Here is a 20,867-nt window from a genome sequence, read left to right as displayed (position 1 = left end):
TCCATTCTTTGATGAGCTTGATCTTAGTTTTTACGTTAAGATTGTCCTTGTTGTAGGCTGCGTTGAATATATCGGAAGATTCTCCCTTAAGAAACGCCTTCGCAGAGAGGTTGAGGATATGGCTGAAGTAGCGGATTCGAACTTGCTTTTTGAAGCGTTCTTATTATTGATCTGTTAACTGGGGCTTTAGGGACTTAACAATGGTGTGACAGGCAGTTGGGGACGCTTGGGCTAGCTGGTCGCTAGCGGGGATGTCTAGGGTGGTCCGGATGAGGTTAAAAGGGGAGGTCAGAGACGGCACAGGGGAGGAATCATCGTCTTTTCTTTAATCAGAGAGATTCTTCCTAGAAGTCGGAGAGGCCGGAAGGGCTCGAGGCTGCTAGGAAGTCTATTAATTCATTGCCTTTATTTTGAGAGATTTATTTGAGTTTATTTTTGACTGTCACTACGATCCTTGTCCTGCCTCCGTCTTCAACCTCCCTCAGATATCGGACTGCCGCGGGCTCTATTGATGCCTTGCCAGCGAACTTCCCTGCGACCGACCCGATATTCTATCTCATTAGATGCTTCCCTACCAGGAGACATAAGCCTCAGATCGATCCGACCTCATACACGTAATCTGGTGCAGCTTCGGGCTGACCAGCCAAGACGCCTGTGCGACGATCCTCTGTGCATCTCCCCTAGGGTAAGTTAATGAGTTGGGTGTTGTTGTTTCCGTCCCTTTCTGCTGCTAAACCGGTTGAATTTCCGGATGTGTTAGAGCTTTGTGACGATTTATTGGCCAATTTCCAGTAAACCTCCAGCCGGATAAGATAATTTCCTTCCTCATGCCCGCCTCTCTGGCTTTCGCGTATGCCCGAATAAAGTTGACTTTGTCAACCGGCGCAGAATCGGTCAAACTAGCCAGCTTTTGAAGTTCTTTCCGATACGCACCTTTGATGACATTAAAAATCCCATTATCTAACGGTTGCAGACCATGAGAACAATGTGCTGGTAGGTAACAGCAGTAGACGTTGTTCAGAAAGCACGTAGCCATCCACTCATCCTGGATGCTCGTCAGCGATCTTATAGCGGGACACTCTGCGGTGAAAACCCCAAAAGACTCACCTGTGCATGGCTTCCGTGACCGTCAAGGATAATTAGCCTCGCATCTGATGCATCACGAGGCTCTGTTTGAGGTAGATAGACGTCTTTCAACCACTCGAGAGCTATGTGGTTGTCGGTCCAGCCGTTCGGTGATGTGATGTAGTGCCAGTCCGCTATCAATTCGAATTCGTTAAGAAACCACTGCTTCTGCAGCTCTTTTCCTTTAAAGATAATCCCCGGTTTTAAAGCGCGACCAGTTGCGGTGACAGCCTCAATAAACGAGGTCCAAGTGCGCGACTGGACGCCTTTCAACATCGCCTTCTTCTTCGGGTCGGAGCTCCCGATTACGAGGCTGTCCAAGCCTCATGGACAACCAATTAGTTATGACCTATGAAAACCCATAGAGTACTTGTAGAAGACTTACCGAAACCCGCCATTATGCCGCCCTCGTCCACGTTTACCGTGTTCTCAGGCTTGATCCAGCCGTATTCCGTCTCCCGAATATCGAAGTACCAATTGACCGCCTTCGGAGTAAACCCGTCAAATCTGGCGGCTTCCTGGCGTTTTCCAAGCTTGGTAGATAGTTGTAGGTGGCGCTTGACGAACCTGGTGGTCCAGTGCTTGCCCAGAGGCTTGTTATCGCCTTGTTGTTTGAGGATGGCCTCGACACAGGCGCGGAGATGGCTGTGCGAGGGAGCATAGCCCAGAGACTCTTGTCGCAGCACCCAACGAATGAGGGTCTCCTCCTGGCTCTTGGAAATACGCTGGTGGGCCTGGATACGTTCGTTCCTGCTCGCTTGACCGGAAAGTCGTCCAGAAAGGGTGGACTGAGGCACTCCACGTTTCTGAGCCGCCTCATTCTGTGAGAGGCCTCTATCAGTGGTATCTAATATAGCTTCAGCTACGTCATCTTCGGTATAATTACGGCGAACCATTGCGGAGGGAGTTCCGTTGAGTAAATTAGGTGAAAATTCGGCTTGAGTGGATGGAGTCACCTAGGGTACATGAGGTGAAATGCGAAAAAATTCAAAGGGCTAGAGAACCAGGCCACGAGGCGGAACGGGGAAAATTTAAGCCGATATGAAAATTCTATGAAAAAAGCAATATAGTACAGGTCTTAGTTTGCAAGTACCTTCATTCCTGGCCGAATACGGTGCAATTGAAAATTTGGATTTTGTATGGGCAGAGCGAAATTTTGGTTATCCATTAGGTGGGGTTATCCATTAGGTGGTCCTGGATGGTATGTACGGTCGCACATTACCACATGGGTGACATAACCCTTTTGGGAAGCCTCAACCATGTTGAAATACTTAGTAATTTTGTGGCCCCTTGTAAGACTACAGTGCCGCACACTATCCGGAAGGTATCTCTTTATTAGATGGCATCTCCACCAGGGAATATGTCGTGATATTCCTGGCGACGCGTCACAATTCTTCCACTCACACATCCACACCAGCGTCAATCAGCCCATCGCCACCCTATAGCTATTATAGGCTATCCCCATCCATTCCCTAAGTAACCTCGGGTTTATCCATCATGAGGTTGTGCGACTGACCTTGTCTTGTACGTAGATATGCCCGATCACGTCCTATCGCAGATATGTCCCGATGTTCCGAAGACCGTGGCCCCTAAATCGTACCAAAGGAGCCACGATTTCATTCGCGATAGCCACCCAGGGTCGAATTTGTGTCCATATTGCGGGAGACGTTGGCCCACGAGTATCTCCCTCCTCGACAGCTCGCCAGTCCCGTTTCGAGACGTTGAGACAGCTTCCAACTCCTCCACTATACAGTCTATCGACCTAACAGCCTCTGATCGTTCCACGCCCTCACAGACGATCTTCACCGGCTCTGGAGACGGCCCTGGCCGTATCCTCGCAGCATCGCGGCCCTCCGCCGTGTATCGAGATGCCAAACTTACCCAGAGTCGGATCGCGAGGGGCATGAGGGCGAGCTCGTCGCAACTTAGTGAGGCTGTGGCTAAACAGAACCAAAACAAGAGCAGACGGAAGATCTCGATGCGTCTCACCGTCTTCCTTGCGAGGCCTGACCCATGGGAAATTCTAGACGAAGACGAGGAGCCCCAGTGGTCTTTGGCTAGAGAGCTGCTGAAGGTCGCTTTGCGCCCCTTCGTCGACGAGGAACCATCTTTACCTGTCCACTTCTGGTTTGACAATATCTTCCTCCCTCAGTTCAAGGACAAGCCTGCCCTCTCTTCTGTTCTTCAATTCAACAAGCGACTCGTTCAGAACGCCCATATTAAAGAGGGTATCACGGAGCTGAGCGACCTCGACTGGGAGAGACAGTCTCAGAGCTTTTCGGCGAGGACTGCCCTTTTCGTTTCAGTAAAACAGAGGGCAGATATCTCCTTTTCCTTGTTTTCTATGAGCCATTGTCTCCTCAACCACAAGTCCCGGCCCCTCGTCATATCAAGACGCCGAGGTCAGCCGTAAAGCCGTTCAAAAAGGAGAAGGGAATCAAGAAAGAGTTAGTAAAGACCGAGGTGAAGATACAGCCAGCCTTGTTAATCGGGAGCGAGTTCAACTCGCCTTCCTTAAGCCCCTCTCTGAGCCCAGTTCTACCTCCTTCGAGAGCTAGCGCAGAAGACCAGATCGAGGTTATTACTAGCGACGTGGATGAGACCCGCACGGGTCGGAAACGAGCTCGAGACTCTATAAGCTCAGCACTCTCGGTCGAGGCAGAGGATAAGGAGCTCTCGGCTGGCCCTGCCTTCACTGCCCATGGTCCCGCTGCTGGAACCCGAGGAGTTGATACGAGGAGGCCAAGCAGTCGGCATCCTCGTAAACAGACGAGGAAATAGTAGTTACTCTAGCTCAAGGTGACCCAGGTCCCCCATCAGCTCGTCCACACTATTGATGATATCGCCAGGTAGCTCAGTTCCGGAGAGGTCATTGCTAATAGGCTCAAGGCAGTCCTGCTCGAGGAGCTGAAGCTAAAGCTTGTCAGCTAGCTTTTGAGTGCGATGGAGTACTGTTTAACGTACGAATCTCTCTTGCCCACCAACTGGACTCTCTGGGATGCTCAGCACCGGACTTGCCCCGCAGTCGAGATGAACCTGAATCTTGTCTCTAAGCCGTAAGCAGATCGCGAGGTGTGGTCGCTTATGATCGAGCTCCCCATCTAGCTGACCATCGAACTGAAAATCTCGGAGCTGTTGATCACACCAGTCCGTTGTTATTGGGTCAAGAAGATCGTCTATATCGATAGAATTGACAGTGGCCATCATCTGGGCAAGCCCATCTCGAGCCGCAGGCCCTAGATGGACTGCCCAGTTCTCCAGTTCGCTTGTATTATATAGATCCATCGGGATCCCGGCGACGAGATGCTCCCTATTCTTCTGTGGCCGGATGCGATGGCCGTTCCACATCTCCGTGAAGTCCGCAACCTCTTGACGGATCATGGGTCCATAGAGAGCATACACCGCGATCTGGTGAGCAAGACGGTTTGGTTGGAAGAGGCCGCTATCAATCAGCTCGTGTGAGAACGCGATCCAGCGCTGACTGACACCTTTGAGTAGCTTTTCCCACCAAGACTCGATCCGTTGGTTCGATGTGCTTGGGCCCCAGATATGACAGGAGCTCAGTCTCGCTCCCTGCCTGTGGACTCGTTGGTCGTTATCCTCGGTGGTATACCGAAACTCTGTCTGATCAAGGTCGGCGAGAATCGCCTGGGCTCCGGCCCAAAGAGGAGTCTCGATACCATGATCCGAGCGGGTGAAAAGGGGGCGGACCCCTGAGTACGACACAGTCCGTAGAAACTGTTTGAGTGAACTCAGCGCAGTCATATTCCCCCTGCCGACATATATCCAGATGATGGCTCTCGAGTACGTGTCGATACAGGCGTAGATAGAGAAGCCGAAGTTTTTGAGCTTCTCATACCCATCGAGAGACCACATGAAGTTTGGCCCAGGAACCTGGAAGTTCTTCCGGTGCTTCCAATCAGCAAGGCGTCTTTGTTCGGCCCGCTTCTTCCACTCTGGGTTCGTTTGGTACTCGCGATATAAGGTATTCTGGCCGACAAGGACGCCAGCACGGATGCGGACGTAATGGTATAGATACCCCCTGCCAAATCCTCTGATGTTTGAAGACTGACGGTCGTCTTGGAAGAGGAACTCTCTTGCTTTTTGAATAGCCTCCTGTCGTTCAGCCGGATCTCGGAAGCGCCGCTTCATACCATGCTTCAGACGATACTCCTGTACAGTCCGCTCGGAGATCTCGATGCAGCGTCGCTTGAGATCACGGACGATGGAAGTGTCGCTATATCCATATCGGTAGAAGTAGCCTTTGATCAGCTCGACGAAGGCGTCGGTATCAATCTTTAAGCGAAGGGGGGAGTACTCCTGGGCACCCCATTCCGCTAACCTCCTTTTCAGGGTTCTGACGTCGAGTATGTGCCCATCGTCGCGGAGATGGGCACATATAGTGTCAATAGATAGTCCTTCTCGCCGCTGCTCGAGGATCCAGTCCTTAACGCGCTCCAAGTCCTTACGTGGCCTCGGCATTGTGCGGGACGCAGACTAGGGGTTCGAGATCGTGGTAGAGGTCGGAGTTCATACCTCCTTCAAGCCTTCCAGCTGCAATATCCTGGCCTCTCTGAACCGGCATTATCGGAGCTTCGGCGCCGATGGAATGGCATCAGCACCGATGGAATGGCATCAGCACCGGTTGGTATGGCATCAGCTCTGCTACATTGAAAACAGTGCGCTATCATATCAATACTGTAGCCCCATATAAAAACGCCAATAGCCTATGTGCGAAACAGCTCGAGTCATTTTCGTACATGGTTTTGTCACCCATGTGGTAATGTGCGACCGTAGGTATGCCGTCAGCTTGATCGGTGCCGCTTCCACCCTCGAATTAATTAACCGAAGGACTAGCTCCAGAGGTCTATTCAACCAGTATGCCTCCAACCACTTCTCTTTTCAAACTGGCTGACGGACCCGGGCCAGCTTGCTCCTTGTGAGCTCTGTCATCACCATGGGTGGTATATCAATTTGGTGCATGGTGCGTAACATCGTGGCTGCCCATTCTCCCCTTGTAGCTCATCATATATCTAGCATTTCATTAGTAACCGAGCCATCGACCTCGCCGACGGACAAGCCGACCTGCAAGTTGCCTACTCGAGTGGTTTTACTACCATATCCTTCTTCGTCCCCATCATCGTGCTTCTCGCTGCCTTCGTCGCTGTCGGAACGAATAACCGCGTGTCTTGGTGGAGAGTCTGCGCTGGCGGTCTCCTTTGTGGCACTGCCGTCTGTGGCATGCATTACCTGGGCAATGCCTCCATTGCCAACTATGTTTGCGTCTACCGGCCCGCATATGTTATTGGTTCAGCAATTATCGCTGTTGTTGCCAGCATCGTCGCTCTCGCCATGTTTTTCGTATTCCGAGCGGCTTGGGCGTCCTCTTGGTGGAAGCTAGCCATCTCCGCCGTCATACTAGCTGGTGCCGTGTCTGGAATGCATTGGTGTGCTGCCGTCGCCACGCAATATCGCCTAATCAATTCCAAGCCCGAGGGCAACGGGCCTTCACGAACTGCCACTGTCATAGTTGTCATTTGTCTAGTTAGTACTTAGTACTGCCCCCAGTGAGCCTGGGTTATTTCGTTGATAGGTTGCTGATATTCGGCAACGTCCATTGGCGCCTGTGTCATTATCGCTGGCTCAGCCATTCTTTGTGCAAGGAGCATGAGAAAGACAGCGCTCCGGGCCCGGCAAATCACCTTGGGGGCAGCCATTTTCGACAAGAGCGGGAGAATCTTGGTCACTACTGATGGACTCATCCCCAGTACTCTCGTCACGGACTCCTTCTTGGAAAAGGTAAGAACCCATGGCTTGATCTAGCGCACTGCCTGTTGTTAACCAGAGCAGCATTCCAAGGAGGGTTTCAACATTGGCCATCCTCTGTTCCACTGGATGTTTCACGCTTCTCGAAATTGGGGTGGCATCTCTGGCCTCATCGGCGGCATGCGACATCATCTAGCCGTGTTGCCACATTCTGGCCGTGAGAGGGATGGAAGGCATGGCATCCGGCTCATCGATGAACGTGGCGAAATGATTGGGGATTACGACGTCATATTCCGGGAGCTCTTTTGCCTCGCTGCTGCCTCTCTAGCTGATCGGTTAAGGGACAACATTACGTCTGCAGGAGTGCTCTGGGACGAGATCCTGCCAACGGGCGCGCTCGGGAAGCGATCCCGTTCACAGCTTCAACAGAATTCGTCTTGGGATACCAGTTCGGACCATGGCTCCCTTTCAGAAAACCTGGGAGCCGACGTCGAAAAAGGCATCAACCTCTGGGAGCAAGAATATGCCGGTGGATCGCTGATGTTCTTGGTTCGAAGAATTGAGTCGGATCGAGACGCCGAGCGATATGTATCTGCTGGTTATCGCTTCGCCGAAACCCAGCAAGTCAGTTGCATTATCCGCACGAGCATGCAGATTAAGAGCGCAGGGTTTGACCAAAAGCTTCGCGACATGGTCAGTTACACGACTCGACAGAAAAATACTCACGCCGGTGTGCAACTGGGCTTCTTTGCCATCCGAGCCCGGCCTAATTCTCTTGGGTTTGAGATCATGGTGCGAAAGGGGGCGAGGGACATGCTTCCATCGATGTCGCTTCCCATGTCTAAGCTCAGGGACTGGCATATGGAGTTCCTAAGGCGGTTTGAGAACCTGACGGTATCTGAGCTTCTTCGAGCCTTGACTGAAGAAGACTTCTCATCACAATCCCCAAAGGAGGGCGAATTCGCGGGTCAGCTTGTGGAAGTCATCGAAGGCCTCCGGGAATGGACCCAAGAGACCTTGTTTAACGAAGCCACCCTCACCTCGACCGTCGTTGAACTACCATCCATGGGGGATTATAGCTCAAAGCGGTCGACTATGATTACGATGCGCCTCGTGATCCCAATTCACTCGGGATTGTCCAGCCCAAGTTGCGAGTTTGTTCCTCTGAGCTTTTCAAGATGCATCAGATTCCAGCCAAATTCGGACACGAGTTTACACGAGGTGTTCTTGAGGAATTCGGACCCATAATCAAGAAGAGCGCAGCTAGAGCACAAGAACCCAGGAAGAATGGTGCGGGCCTGCTATCCAAGCTGTGGCGATCTGGAAGTTCGAGCGCATCGACAGGAAGCAACTCGGCCTCATCAAAGGCCAATGGGGGCCGCCGAGGCTCATCGCCCGACTCGGTGCGAACTGGTTCAACCATCAACTTGTGCGCACCCAGCAACGTCGATCGCACTCACTCGATTGATTCCGGAGATGACTCGATGTACGCTAGTCGAAACGATTCATCCTCGGCGCCACCATCGTATGGGGGAATCATGGTGTTCCGGGAAATCAAGATCGATGTTGAAGAGGATAGCAAGACGAGCACAGGAGCGCACCTGATGAGCATCAAAAGTCATGATACGATCGTTGTAGAGCCAGCTAGCAGCAGGATGTCGAGCATGGGAGCGGGCATTGAGATGCAGCCCATAGGACACTTGGGAAACAACGTGCATGTTGGGCAAACAGATCGTGGCATGGCTCCCGCCGATTTGACCCATATGGTGTCATTTGTAGACGTTTTGTTTTCCGAGTGCATGGAAGGCCGTCAATAAGGAGCTTTCATCAGTAGGGTAGAAGCGCTTTTATGTTCTATATAATATTTATTAGACTGGAAAGGCGGGACAACAGTACTAGGGGGGTCTCGTCATTTTATTTCAGCTCAACCCCCCGTTCGTCCCTCACGGGGGGTACGTTGACTAGCCAAATCGTCAGCGACTCACCGAGCTAAGAAAGATACCTAGAAAATAGGTGCGCGCCCTAGTAAATTTAAGTACCAATGTTTAATCGAATAACTCTTTTACATACAAGGCGTATGCACAACCCCGCGCTGTGACACATCTGCAACACCAACCCTACATCGTCACATCCTCAATTTGGTAGCATCCACCAAAAACGCTACAACTTCAAACCACCACAACATTATGAGTTCTTCGTCAATTTGTGATCAGAGTACATCATCTTGTAGCCCAGAGCCTCGAGCATCTGCAGTGCAAAGATGGATCAATCCCAGCACCGGGAAGCCCGACTTCTCGCGGCATAATGACGGCAACCTCGAGGAACGCACTCTTGCTGCAGCAGAGCTCTTCCACGAAGGTTTTTATCGCTCTGTTGCTGCGGCATCGCGAGACCTGAGGGTCCCGTATGACAGACTCCTGAGCCGTACTAAAGGAGCGAAGCCTACCGCCAAAAATGGCGGGAACAACACTCTCTTGACCGACACGCAGGAGAAGGCAGTCCTGTGTTGGGCACATCGCCGGGTCACACAGGGCCACCACATTCAACTTCGATCTCTTCAACACAATGCGAATGCTATACTAAGAGCTTCCGGCCACTCACGCAAAGCTTCACATAGCTGGGCTAGGCGCTTCATGAAGCGCTGGAAAAGCACCTTTTACGTGAAGCAGTCTATGACCCGAGATGTGAAGCGGAAGGCGATGCAAGACCGCGCCCACATCGAGGCTTTCTTCTGCGCCTTTGAAGAATTTGTGCGTGAAAATGGCATCAAAGTTGAGAATATATGGAACTTCGATGAGACAGGCTTTATGATCGGATATCTCCAGAAAGGCACCTTCGTGTGGACTTTTCGAGAGGTTGAACAGCCTATTCTAACTGATGCACACACCACTGTCTCTGTGACCGCGGTTGAGTCGATCTCAGCCGCTGGTGCCTCTATTGCCCCCTTTATTATCATGCCCGGTGTTAACATTCCCGTTAAATAGGTCCAAAATCGCCTCACTAACGATACTACGATCACAACTAGCAGCAAGAGGTATGTTAATGACGTACTAGCTCTCGAGTGGGCTAAGCACTTTGAGCGACTTACACAGCCTTCTAACTTGGAAGAGAAGCGGCTCCTTCTCATGGATGGCTGTGAGAGCCACTTTACAGATGAAATCTTCTATTTTTGCAGTCAGCATAACATCGAGCTGTTCCCTCTGCCTCCAAATCTCACACACTACCTTCAGCCTCTCGATGTTGGTCTTTTCAACGGATACAAGCAGTGGCATCAACACATCCTCTATAGGGAAATTGCTGACGGCGCCAATGACTTCAATAAGACCGACTTCCTATACCACCTCCAAGAGATACGAGAACGGACCTTCCAGAAGAGCACAATTATCTCTGCTTGGGAGAAATGCGGCCTATTTCCTCACAACCCAGCTAAGGTCCTAGATAACCTCAAGGATCCGCTGTCATCACTGACCGCAGACATCTCTGTTGAGAGTCTCCCGGGTTATGTTGAAGTTGGCTCTTCATCAGTAATCACAACACCACAACAGCAGAGCTGTAATAGCTTCACAACCCCTGTAACTCCTCAGAGGGTGCCGTTAGAAGCATATGACTGGGGAGAGGCAGCTACACCACCGCTACAAATAAAGACCATTGAGAGATATCAGGACTACGTGATGCTTCGTATACACACATCAATTACATCAGGGGTGCCGTTAACCCCGTCAGTCATGCGTGTATTTGATCATGCAGTCACTGCTAGCAACACACTGGCCTTGAATGGTATTACCGCCACTCAGGAGCTACATCGTCTCAAAGAGAAGGCTACGAGACGGTCAGCTCTCAAAACACAGACGTCAGTCATAGCAAAATACAGCCCAATTAGCGTCGGTGATGCAAGGCTTCGAGTCCTAAATGATGAACACAATCGACAAGCTGCACAGGCCGATGAGAAGAAGCGAATTTTACGAAGAGACAGCCAAGATGAAGGTCTCTTTTTACGCCGTTGGATGCGTGATATCAGGTCACATGTGAGGCCTAGTATCACAGCTGTGAGGGTCGAAGTCATATATAGTAACCCTAGAAGAGGCTGGAAGCCGCTGTGCCAGTTGCAGCTAAAACGCAGCAACTGGTGGTCCAAAACTGACCGGCGTTCTCACCTTGCTTCCAACAAGTGGCTTACTCAGAAATATGCTCTTCATCGCCAGCTTCAGCAGCTAGGAATAGCTGACGATAGATGGCAAGGAACAGTATCTTGGCCGAGAAACTACGACCCCGAAGTGGTCCAAGAAGCGGTCAACTTTACTATTCTCAATGCACAGGAACGGGCTCTTAGAAGGAAACAGTTAACTTTAGAAGCTGATGGAATTGAGGTTATCACGGAAGATGTAATTGAGGATAGTCAGGGCGAGTTCCTAATCCCAAAAGATGAAGAAGATGACTAGAAATGATGCTAGAAATGAAGAAAATGACACTTTGGTCAGTCACTTACACCAGCCCGACTTTTCGTTTAAAACATACTGATGCAACTGACCCCGTGTAACCGCTATAATGAAGGTACCTCGTCTACACTAAGATTTTGGTGTGTAATGATGTACCTAAATTTGGCTAGTCGCTGACGATTTGGCTAGTCAACGTACCCCCCGTGAGGGACGAACGGGGGGTTGAGCTGAAATAAAATGACGAGACCCCCCTAGTACTTGGTGGGACAACTCTCTCCTGTAAAAATTCTTCCTGACTAGCGGCTGTTAGCACTAGTGTGGAAAATTTTGCAGGCCCACCAAAATTTGGCTGCTACAGCAGTTAGTGCCCTTCGGGTACTAACACCGCAATAAAGGAAGGATTGAGAGAGTTGACTTCCTTTACGCAGCAGCCACGGCCACAGCCCAAGGGCTCCGGCCATGATCGGAGCCTGCTGCCCTGACCAGCTGGGCAGCTAACATAGCAGCAGACTCACAGCACGGCTTGCGGGGGCCAACGACACCGCTGTGGCTCTTATACATGCTGTAATGCTGGTTCAGACCTCGCAGCAGGTATAGCTATCACAGCCAGCCAACAGCAGTCACGACACCAGCTTCAATCTAGGTGGGCGTCGACCTCTGCCCTGATCTTTACGACTCGGCACTTAGGTATATAAGGCTATTAGTCTTAGTACCTGCTTGGGCCTCCGGGCCTGAGCTGCCTTGGCCTCCAGGCCTTGGCACGTAGGTGCGTAAGGCCACCGCGTCTTAGTACCGCTTAGACCTCCGGGCCTAAGCTGCCCTGACCTCTGTGTCTCGGCACGTAGGTGCATAAGGCCACCGCGTCTTAGCACCTGCCTTGGCCTCCGGGCCTAGGCTACTATGACCTCTGGGTCTTAGATGCCCTGATCTACGGATCTTGGCTGTGAATCCAGGTCTACAAGAGGTCACAGAATCGGGCTACTTGTAGGCATCAGGGTTCTGGCTTGATGGCCCTGATCAATGGATGCTAGCTGCAGTGGTTTTTCCCTCTATGAGTTCCCGCGAGGTTTTCCCATCTGCAGTTATTCCTATCATACGGATCTCGATTTCTGGAGGTTTTGAATGCCGGTAGGCAGGAATAGGAATACTGGAGAATTCCAAGCTGGTTAATAAACATGGGTATGCCGACACCCGCCCTGACAATCCGCTGACGGATATCGGGCTCGAAATAATAGGTCAAATAGGGCCGCCTAATTGCTAGATGGAAGAGGAAGAAGGGTTGCAGTCTAGGACTGTAGGCCCGAGCCATAGGCCAGCAGTGCCTACAGTTCCGGCCCCGGGTTATTGTACTTAGGTCTCTTCTGCTGTTGACACCAGCCTAGCACGTCATCTTGCCCCTAGGGGATTCTGTAGACATCTCTAGTAGATATCTTCATGACGGTAATAATACAACAACAACAACAACAACAGTACTTGGTGGGAGATGTGGGAGATGGTCTTGGGTTATGATTGGGATGGCGCTGATGGGGGGACGGATACAGGGAAGGCTAATGGAATGTGGATTCCTGACTTTCTACCTTTCTTTCCTATGATACACCTTGGAGAGATACCCGGCGTGGGCATGATGCATTCGGTATTTTTAGGACAATGACTAATCGGAATGTCCTCAATGCGGGAACGATCAGGGAGTGACCAGAATGCTGGGTTTTGAGGAGTGAATGTTAACCGGAGAGACGGGAGGAACCGATGTAACCGAACGATGGAAAAGCCGCGGGATGCAGACTCAGAGAATGATGGTTGGAGGGATGGCGGGTGCCTATAATCATCGTAACTCCGTCAAATATACACCTATTGGAGGAGTCGAGCCAGAACTAGAAGCGACGGTCAAAGGCGCCAAGCAGTACAATGACGCTATCCGACGCCAGAAAAGATGCCACTGGGAAGAGTTCCTAGCAGATGACGCCAACATTTGGAAAGCAGCCAAGTATATGAAATCGGGCGAGACTACGATGGATAGCAAGGAGCAGGCCCAGGAGCTACTAGCGAAGTTCTTTCCCCCACTTCCAGACATCGAGGAGGAAGGATGGCGCCCACAGCGGGCTCCTGTACCGATACCGGACATCACAATGGAAGAAGTAGAACGACAGCCTTTTGCAGCAGTCTTGGAAGCCCCTCGGCCAGAATGGCCTACTGGCGATTGCATGGAAGCAAACATGGCCGGCAGACAGACACAGAATCCGCACAATCTTCCGAGCGTCACTGGAGGAAGGTGTGCTGCCAGATCAATGGAGACACGCCAAGATCATACCGCTCAAGAAACCAGGCAAGGAAGAATATACGATTGCGAAGACGTGGAGGCCAATCTCGCTCCTGGCCACGCTCGGTAAATTACTCGAATCAGTAGTCGCGGAAAGGTTATCCCACGCCGTGGAAACATTTGGACTCCTTCCGACAAACCACTTTGGAGCCCGGAAACAACGGTCAGCGGAGCAGGCATTGATACTGCTACAAGAACATATTTCCATGACCTAGCGATCGCGGCAGGTTCGTCTCACCCTGTAAGCCAAACTAAAGGCCAGACTCGTGGCCTATTATCCCCCTTCCCCCCTTCACCGCGTTGCTAATTTCTTGCGAAGAGCAAATCTAACTGCTTCCTGCAGGACTGCTTGGCCTTGCGATCCGGCCAGATATGGATGCCGTGGTGCCGTAATCCTTGGGCCACTTATGATCTTGATACCACAACATACAGCCGGAATCGGTAGATGCCCAGACTTGAGGTCACTGAGGAACGCCGAGGCGTCGCGCGTCCAGTCAGCACCGTTAGGCTCCATTGCAGTCATGGTCTCGTCCAGGTAGGCGGCTAAGTATGCATTATTGGCTTCTCGAATTATGGAATCTGTAGTGGGCTTAAAGTTCCAATCCAGAAGAGCTCACTCGGCCCGCGGGCCCTCTAGGTGATGGATGCCATCCACTACCTCACCAAACGCGATGCGAGTCTCTTCCCGCAGTGTCGTTAAGATTGGTACGAGGGCGGGCAACTTGGCCCCGAACGCATCGCGTGCATCGGCTTAGGTCGGCGCCCTCGGTGGTGAACCTCCACGGGAGATTTGCTGATTCGCCGGTTTGCAGGTGCTCATCCTCGCCATGACGGCGTCCTTTGCCATCAAGTCCTGGATTGAAGGCGGCGTTGTTGCTGTCGTCATCTTGCTCAACATCGTCGTCGGCTTCTTTCAGGAGCTCCAAGCTGCCAAGACGATGGACTCGCTGCGTTCCCTCAGTTCACCCACCGCCAACGCCGTGCGCGACGGGAACAACGAGGTTGTCGTGACTGCCGAGATAGTCCCCGGTGACTTGGTCGAGCTCAAGACGGGCGATACCATTCCCGCTGACATTCGACTCATAGAAGCTGTCAACTTCGAGACCAACGAAGCCCCCTTCACTGGCGAGTCCCTCCCTGTTCGCAAGGAGACCGGGTCCACCTTTCCTACCACCTCCCACTCCAAAAACCTTCACGGCGTTCTGGTACGAGTAGGTCTTTACGAGGTCGCTGGCGGAGGGGGACAGTGACGTTGTCACCTGCAGTGGCTGGTCTCGAGCTCGAAGGGTGATTAGGCTTGTAGAAGACGGATCGGGGAGTGTTCGTGGATGTTTTCGTGCTCGAGGCGCCAAACCAGACGCAGATCTCTTTCTCCCAGCTCGAACCATAGGGCGCTCGATCCGGAGGGGTCAGCGGATTGGCCTGGAACAGATGATTTGCCTCTATCCAGGTCCGCTTCAAGATCGCTGCCTTGGAGTAAATTAATCCGGGTTTCGTGACTCGTCTGACGAAGATGTAAGTCGCCACTTACCTCAGTCCCAGTAACTTCGTGATATTTCTGGGTCCAAAGTTTGTGGCAAAAGCACTCCATTTTGGAGGACCTGCGCGAGACTGACCCTCGCGACGACAAGACGCGCAATACAAAGGCAATATTTGTCGTGGGAACATTCGTATTATCATTGGTATACAATCAGCAGCCTGGACAACACGGTTTTCTCGACTTTCCCACCATGACCACTAAATCCTGTGACCCTTTTTACCCTTCTTACTCCCCTCACCCTTCTCAACCTTTTTGGTTTTCTCGGGTTTCTTGGTCTGTTTTTCCAGTCTTCCTAGTCTCGGTCTTCGTCTTCTCAGGCCCCCTAGTCTTAGTCTTCGTTTTCTCTGGCGTCTTGGTCTCGGTTTTCGTCTTCTCAGGTTTCTCGGATTTCTTGGTCTTCTCAGGTTTCTCGGGTTTCTTGCCTTCACCCTTTTTACTCCCTCCACCATGCTTCCTCCTCACAAGTCTGAAAACGCCACTCATTCCACCACCTCCGCCAGCGACGTCGCTTCGAATCATGGGGTATTTGCTCTCACTGCGGGCGTCGCGGGCAAGGGCATGACCACCGCCTGATTGGTCGTAGGCACTAAGTGCTGTGGTGAGGAGAAGAGGAAGCGAGAGGAGGAGGAACTTCATTTTGAAGAGGTTAATTGGCTCTTGTTGCTCTTGTAGAGAAGAAATGAATGTAGAATTGAAGTAATGACTGAGGAAATTTTCCTGAAGAGAGATAGCTGGGCTTCGTGGTACGTGGTCTGACTAGAACACGTTAACCCTTTGTGATGTTGGTTAAGGACTGAGGGTTGAAGCGTCCTAGCCTCTTATTCAGCCGAAGGCTGACTCTACATTAAATTAGTTCTTAAGTTTTCCCGAATAATGAGGGTGCCTTCCGTTAGGAAGGTCTTTCTTATTCGCGCCCGACCCTTCACACCCCCGTCCCTGGCCTCTGATTGGTTGCAAAGTTAGCTACCTTCTGATTGGCTAATAAAATGGCTTACTGTGAACGAAACGGAGATTGCCTCCTAGCCTTGCTTCCCATGCCTGACCTCAAACCGCTCAACCGTCTGTCTTGCTAGCTCTTTTAATCGATCGACCCCTTCTATGAGCTCCGGATACATCCGCGCCTGTTCGAAGTGCTCCCTTGGGATTGGCTGTACAAGCCGTATGTCCCGCAACCGCTTGCACCGTGACAATTGCACGTACAAGCTAAGCACGTCGCACTTCTCCATGCTCGGGTATCCCTTCGTCCCTTTTCTCCCATAGAGCCCGAGCAGGACCTTCTCTAGGGTCTTGCTCTGCGCCTTATAGTCAGTGAGCGCAAAGCCCGGCGTGCATGGCAGCCCCGTACGCGTCAGCCCCATCTTAAACTCCCGCTTGGCTGCAAGTCGCGGACAGACGTATTTGCCGTGCTTTTCTTTGTCAAGCTGCACAGTCTCTGTCCCTAGCATGAGGGTACCCGGAGGTATGTGCGGGAATGCGAGCCCCTCCGTGTCCTGCGATTGGAGAAGGATGCCGCTTGGCGGCCCGAGGAAGACAGACAGCCGGTCGTGGATCACCCGTTCTTCTACCTCTCCGTCTGCGACGACGCCGGCGGCCGTGAACTCTGCTCCATTGACTACTTTCAGCCCTAGGTACTTGTTCTGGTTGACGATGACGGGCATGCCCTCGACGTACGGAAAGATGCCTGGGATGGGGAGCTGCGCGTCATCTCCGAGCAGCACTACGGCCTCCATCTCTTCCTCGCTGGGCACGCGGGTTTTCCACTGGTGATCGGACATGAACAGGGACACCTTCCTGCCGTGCTCCTCGCCGAAGGCCAGGGCGGCACAGAGCGTGAGGTCCCACCTGTGTCGGTTGAGTGGGATAATGGCGCGCCGGCCTCCCGTGAAGTCGAGCTTCTCGTCAGGGATGTATCGCGAGTTGAGCTTGTCCAGGTCGGCCGCCGTCTGTCGGCCTGTCCGGATGTGTTCTAAGAGCCCTATCAGTTCCTCGTCGCCCTCGGCCCTCTTCTGCTCCTCTAGGATCACCACATTGGTAAACAGCTCCCATGTCGTCTTGGCCTGGATCTGCTGCCATCGATATTGCGTCGCACGATCCGAGAGGTTCCGTAGCCCCTTGCCGCTGTCGCTGGGGTCGACCCGGCTCAGCAGACCCTTCTGCAGTACTGGTCCGAACTGGAGGAAGTCGCCCGTGAAGACCACCACCGGTATCCCGCCGAACGGCCTGTCTGGGAAGCCGCGGAGCGCCCGCAGCTTGTGGTCTACTTCGTAGAGCGTCTTAAGTCCCAACATGCTTACCTCGTCGACCACAAGCACGTCACGCCTTCTCCAACGCTGTCGGCTCCTCTCCAGGTTCGCGGATGGTAGGCTTTCCATCGCCGCTCCGTCTTGATCCTTGAAGGCTAGCCCCAGCGCGGAGTGGATGGTGTTACCGCCGATCCCTGCCGCCGCCGTCCCGGACGTAGCTGTTATGACAATACGTTTCGACGACCCTTTCGCCGCGAATACCTCTTTCAGCGTCTCGATGAGCCAAGACTTCCCGGTGCCGCCGCTTCCGCCTATGTATTGGAGATGTTGAGGTGGCTGCTCCCACACCGTGTGTACTTCGTTGCCGTCAGCGGCTATATCTGACACTTCCTCCGCTCTGTCCATCGCCTCACAGATGAGGCCGAGGGCGATCTTCTGCATGCGGTTTAGCGTTCGCTGCTTGCATATCATGTTCCCGACCAGCAGGAAGCTGCTGCCAGGTGCTATATCTACCCAAGTATGAGCTGGAGCGGGGGTTAGGTTGGGCGCCGGGATAGGTGGGAACAAATACTGATCATCGCCGGGACCGAAACCAGCCTCGTCGCCGTTCTTGTCTTCGCCGACTTCATCATCCCCTTCGATGGCTAGCACTCTGGCTCTGTGGAGCCGCAGCTGGGCCGCCCGTACCATGCCAATCTCGGGCTTCGTCATCGTTTCTACTGTCGCTTGATGTTCGGACTGCGTGTCCGCGCGCCACGGGTCCGGTTCGGGGTCGGAGAAGCTGGCTCTCTCGAGCGCCTGTAGCAGCCTTGCCAGTGCGGGGAAGTCTTTGGCAATGCCTTGATCGCCGTGCAGGTTATACACCACATCATGGAATGTGTATCTCAAGTCCGTGTTCTGCGGTCGCCACCGGGTGCCAGGGGCTATTCCTTCCTCCGCCGGCTCGTGCTCTTTCTCCTCGTCACCTTCGCTGCGGCTAGCCCACAACGCCGCGTCTTTCTTAGCATCTTCGGCGCTCTTGTGCAAAAGCTTAATGTTGTGAACCACCCCCTTCACCCGGTCCGGTATGGCTTCCGACAGCTTTTGCCACACGTCTTTGACTGAGGGGTACTCACCAGATGCATAGCGGTAGCCGTAGAGCTCGTCCAGGCACGTGAAGCGTTGCCAAGGTACAAAGAGTGCTAGGAGGACCACCGCGGTTCTGTATGCCGTTAGCTCTTCGACGAGCCTTTTCTCTCTCCTCACCTCTCCTACCGTTGGTAATATCCTGGCTCTAGCTTATCCAGGTCGTGGTTGAGGGGGCCGGTGAGCACCGGGACGTACTGCGCCCCTGCCTTCAGGAGCTCTTGGATCCATCTCTCCCCATTGACAAGGTCTTGGTCGAAGGGGAAATACTGCGGCTTGTCTACGTTCGTCCGCTTCCCAACCCGACGCACTTGAATCACGCTAGCATAGTCGTAGAAGCAGAGGTCCTCCAATAGAGCCCCACGCCCGGCGTATGCCTCCAGCAGTGGAAGATGCACACCAGACTGCGCTATGTTGATTGTCTCCGGGGCCGCTCGCAGACGAGCCTCCGGTCCGGCTGCGTCTTGTAGACCCCGCCACCTCCTGAAGACCGCCCAGTACAGCGTATTGAGGTGAATGCTCTGCCATCTCTCCACGCTGGAGTAGTGGTTGGGATGACCGAGGAGCCTGCTGCATACCTCCACGGCGGATAGCTCCCTGCTGGTGAAGATCTGGTTTGCCGTTCGGGCCAGGAATTGCCTGGCCTTATTATTTACCTGCGCCGCCCTCGGGGCTTCGTCGTCATGTGCTACTTGGCCTTCGGCCCCGACGTCCGCTGACATCCTTTCCCACACCGGCTTCATAAGCGCCGCCCGTTTCCATAACGGCGTATCTAACTTCGTGGCGTAATTCGTGGCGTAATAACTCATGGCTAGGCTTGACGTGACCGTGACGAGGAGTCGAATGTCGTGGTTGTGCCGCAAGGCAACCGCTAGGGCCTTGTTGAACCGGCTAATCCGGCTGTGATTGCGTTTGACGTGCAGCAGGCCGCTCGGTGTGAATTCTGTCTGTTCCCGCAGCGCCCACGGAGCTCGGAAGCGACACGGGTACTGCTTTCTTGTCCGACCCTTTTCCTTGAAGCTATACTTGACACATGTTGCGCCGCAGCTGTGCATCTGGCAACGATGCGCCACCCAGTTCGCCTCGCTCTCGAACACATCGGCCAGCTTGTCAGCATCGTTCACTATGTCGCTTATATCACGGAAGACGCTGTCCCACCGTCGGTATCGTTTCGCCCCTCGTTCGTCACAACACTACCGTGCCTGGGTGAGCGGCTCTTCCCTCTCTACCGCGTCTAGCTAGGCAATACGCTTACCTCACTCACTAGGGTATCAAGGTATCGACACACCTGCTCCGCGTACGCCCCGTCATCTTGCATATCGTCCAAGACAGTGGGCATTTCCACGTTGGCGTCGAGCCACAAGAATCCGTGTAGGTGCTCCGCCCCCCTTTCGTTCGTCTCGACGCAGCCATAATAGCCAGAGACCTTGCCGAATATCGATGGCCCCCCTACGCGTACGCAGTGTCGGAAGAAGAGACGGATCTCGCGGTCGAAAAACTTGGCGGAGCTCACAGGATCTCGCACTACATGCTGTACCCGACCGATGTGCTTGCGGAACTGGTCCACCAGCTGCCTGGCCAGCTCTCCGCTCACAGCCCGGTAGGCAGTCAGCTTCATATTTACTTCGTTGGTCAGGTCGTTTGGATTCAGCGTGAACCAAATTGTCTTCATCCCTAGCAGTAAGCTGAGGGAGTTGATCTTGCGACGGTGACCGAGTCTCTCTTCGTTCGACATATGCTGGCCATGCCCGAAGGCGCTGAGCTCTCGAGGCAGGAAGGAGACGTCCTCGTTCGTAGTCGTCCTGGTCTGGCGGTATTCTTCCTCCGCGGCCTCGATCTCGCTGGCAGTCAGCGCGCGGAGGATCTGCTCCACCCGAGCGAAGGACCGCTTCTGCATGCGAATATAGCTGATCCGCCGGTTCTCCGAGCGGACTAGCATGTTGTATATGAGGAAGGGAAAGGCCGGGTGCGTCGCGAAAAGGCCGCCTACTACTGGTCAATTCCGTCTGATCTCCCAGCTCGGCGGGTACATACCGTGTCGCTGGAGCACCAATCTCGCCCAACTCCGTAGGGTGAAGTTACGGTCCTGGCCGCAGCTACTATGGACGTCCGTGAATCCGACACCGGCATCCTCCGCCAACTTAGGGCCTCCTCGGCCCCACGGAAAGAGGCAGGGGAAGGTCTTGGGAAAGAAATCGGGGTCGTTGCTGTCGACATACTCCTCCCCCCGCTGGTTGATAATAAAGGGTTCCGTAGTGCCGGCAAAGTATCCGATTCCACCCTCGCTCCGCCTGCGCTTCTTGCCCCGATGGCGG

General features: G+C 53.2%; 4 protein-coding genes across 4 annotated transcripts; 2 read left to right on the top strand and 2 right to left on the bottom strand.

Moving 5' to 3' along the window:
• Positions 1-6,082: 6,082 nt before the first annotated feature.
• On the top strand, positions 6,083-8,708 carry BGZ61DRAFT_539517 (uncharacterized protein; the record flags this gene model as incomplete). Its single annotated transcript, XM_046254795.1, has 5 exons — positions 6,083-6,109; positions 6,163-6,673; positions 6,839-6,924; positions 6,976-8,004; positions 8,070-8,708. 5 exons carry the CDS (start codon positions 6,083-6,085, stop codon positions 8,706-8,708), a joined length of 2,292 nt encoding a protein of 763 aa, XP_046096321.1.
• Positions 8,709-13,132: 4,424 nt separating this feature from the next.
• On the top strand, positions 13,133-14,894 carry BGZ61DRAFT_539515 (E1-E2 ATPase-domain-containing protein; the record flags this gene model as incomplete). The annotated part of the gene is made up of 2 exons (XM_046254794.1): positions 13,133-13,432; positions 14,457-14,894. 2 exons carry the CDS (start codon positions 13,133-13,135, stop codon positions 14,892-14,894), a joined length of 738 nt encoding a protein of 245 aa, XP_046096320.1.
• A 327-nt stretch (positions 14,895-15,221) lies between these two features.
• BGZ61DRAFT_463444 (uncharacterized protein) lies at positions 15,222-16,071 on the bottom strand. The gene has a single exon (XM_046247401.1). The coding sequence runs from the start codon at positions 15,818-15,820 to the stop codon at positions 15,428-15,430; it is 393 nt and encodes a 130-aa protein (XP_046096319.1). The 5' UTR covers positions 15,821-16,071; the 3' UTR covers positions 15,222-15,427.
• Positions 16,072-16,637: 566 nt separating this feature from the next.
• On the bottom strand, positions 16,638-19,451 carry BGZ61DRAFT_463441 (PIF1-like helicase-domain-containing protein; the record flags this gene model as incomplete). The annotated part of the gene is made up of 3 exons (XM_046247400.1): positions 16,638-17,917; positions 17,999-18,628; positions 18,682-19,451. Coding segments are annotated over 3 exons (2,680 nt in total), but the record flags the coding sequence as incomplete, so codon positions are not given.
• Positions 19,452-20,867: the final 1,416 nt, after the last annotated feature.

This window comes from Ilyonectria robusta (genome assembly GCF_021365365.1).
Source record: "Ilyonectria robusta strain PMI_751 chromosome Unknown BGZ61scaffold_35, whole genome shotgun sequence".
In the NCBI taxonomy this organism is placed as follows: Eukaryota; Fungi; Ascomycota; class Sordariomycetes; order Hypocreales; family Nectriaceae; genus Ilyonectria; species Ilyonectria robusta.
The sequence above is the reverse complement of the archived record's forward strand: the minus strand, read 5'-3'. Positions and strand labels throughout refer to the sequence as shown.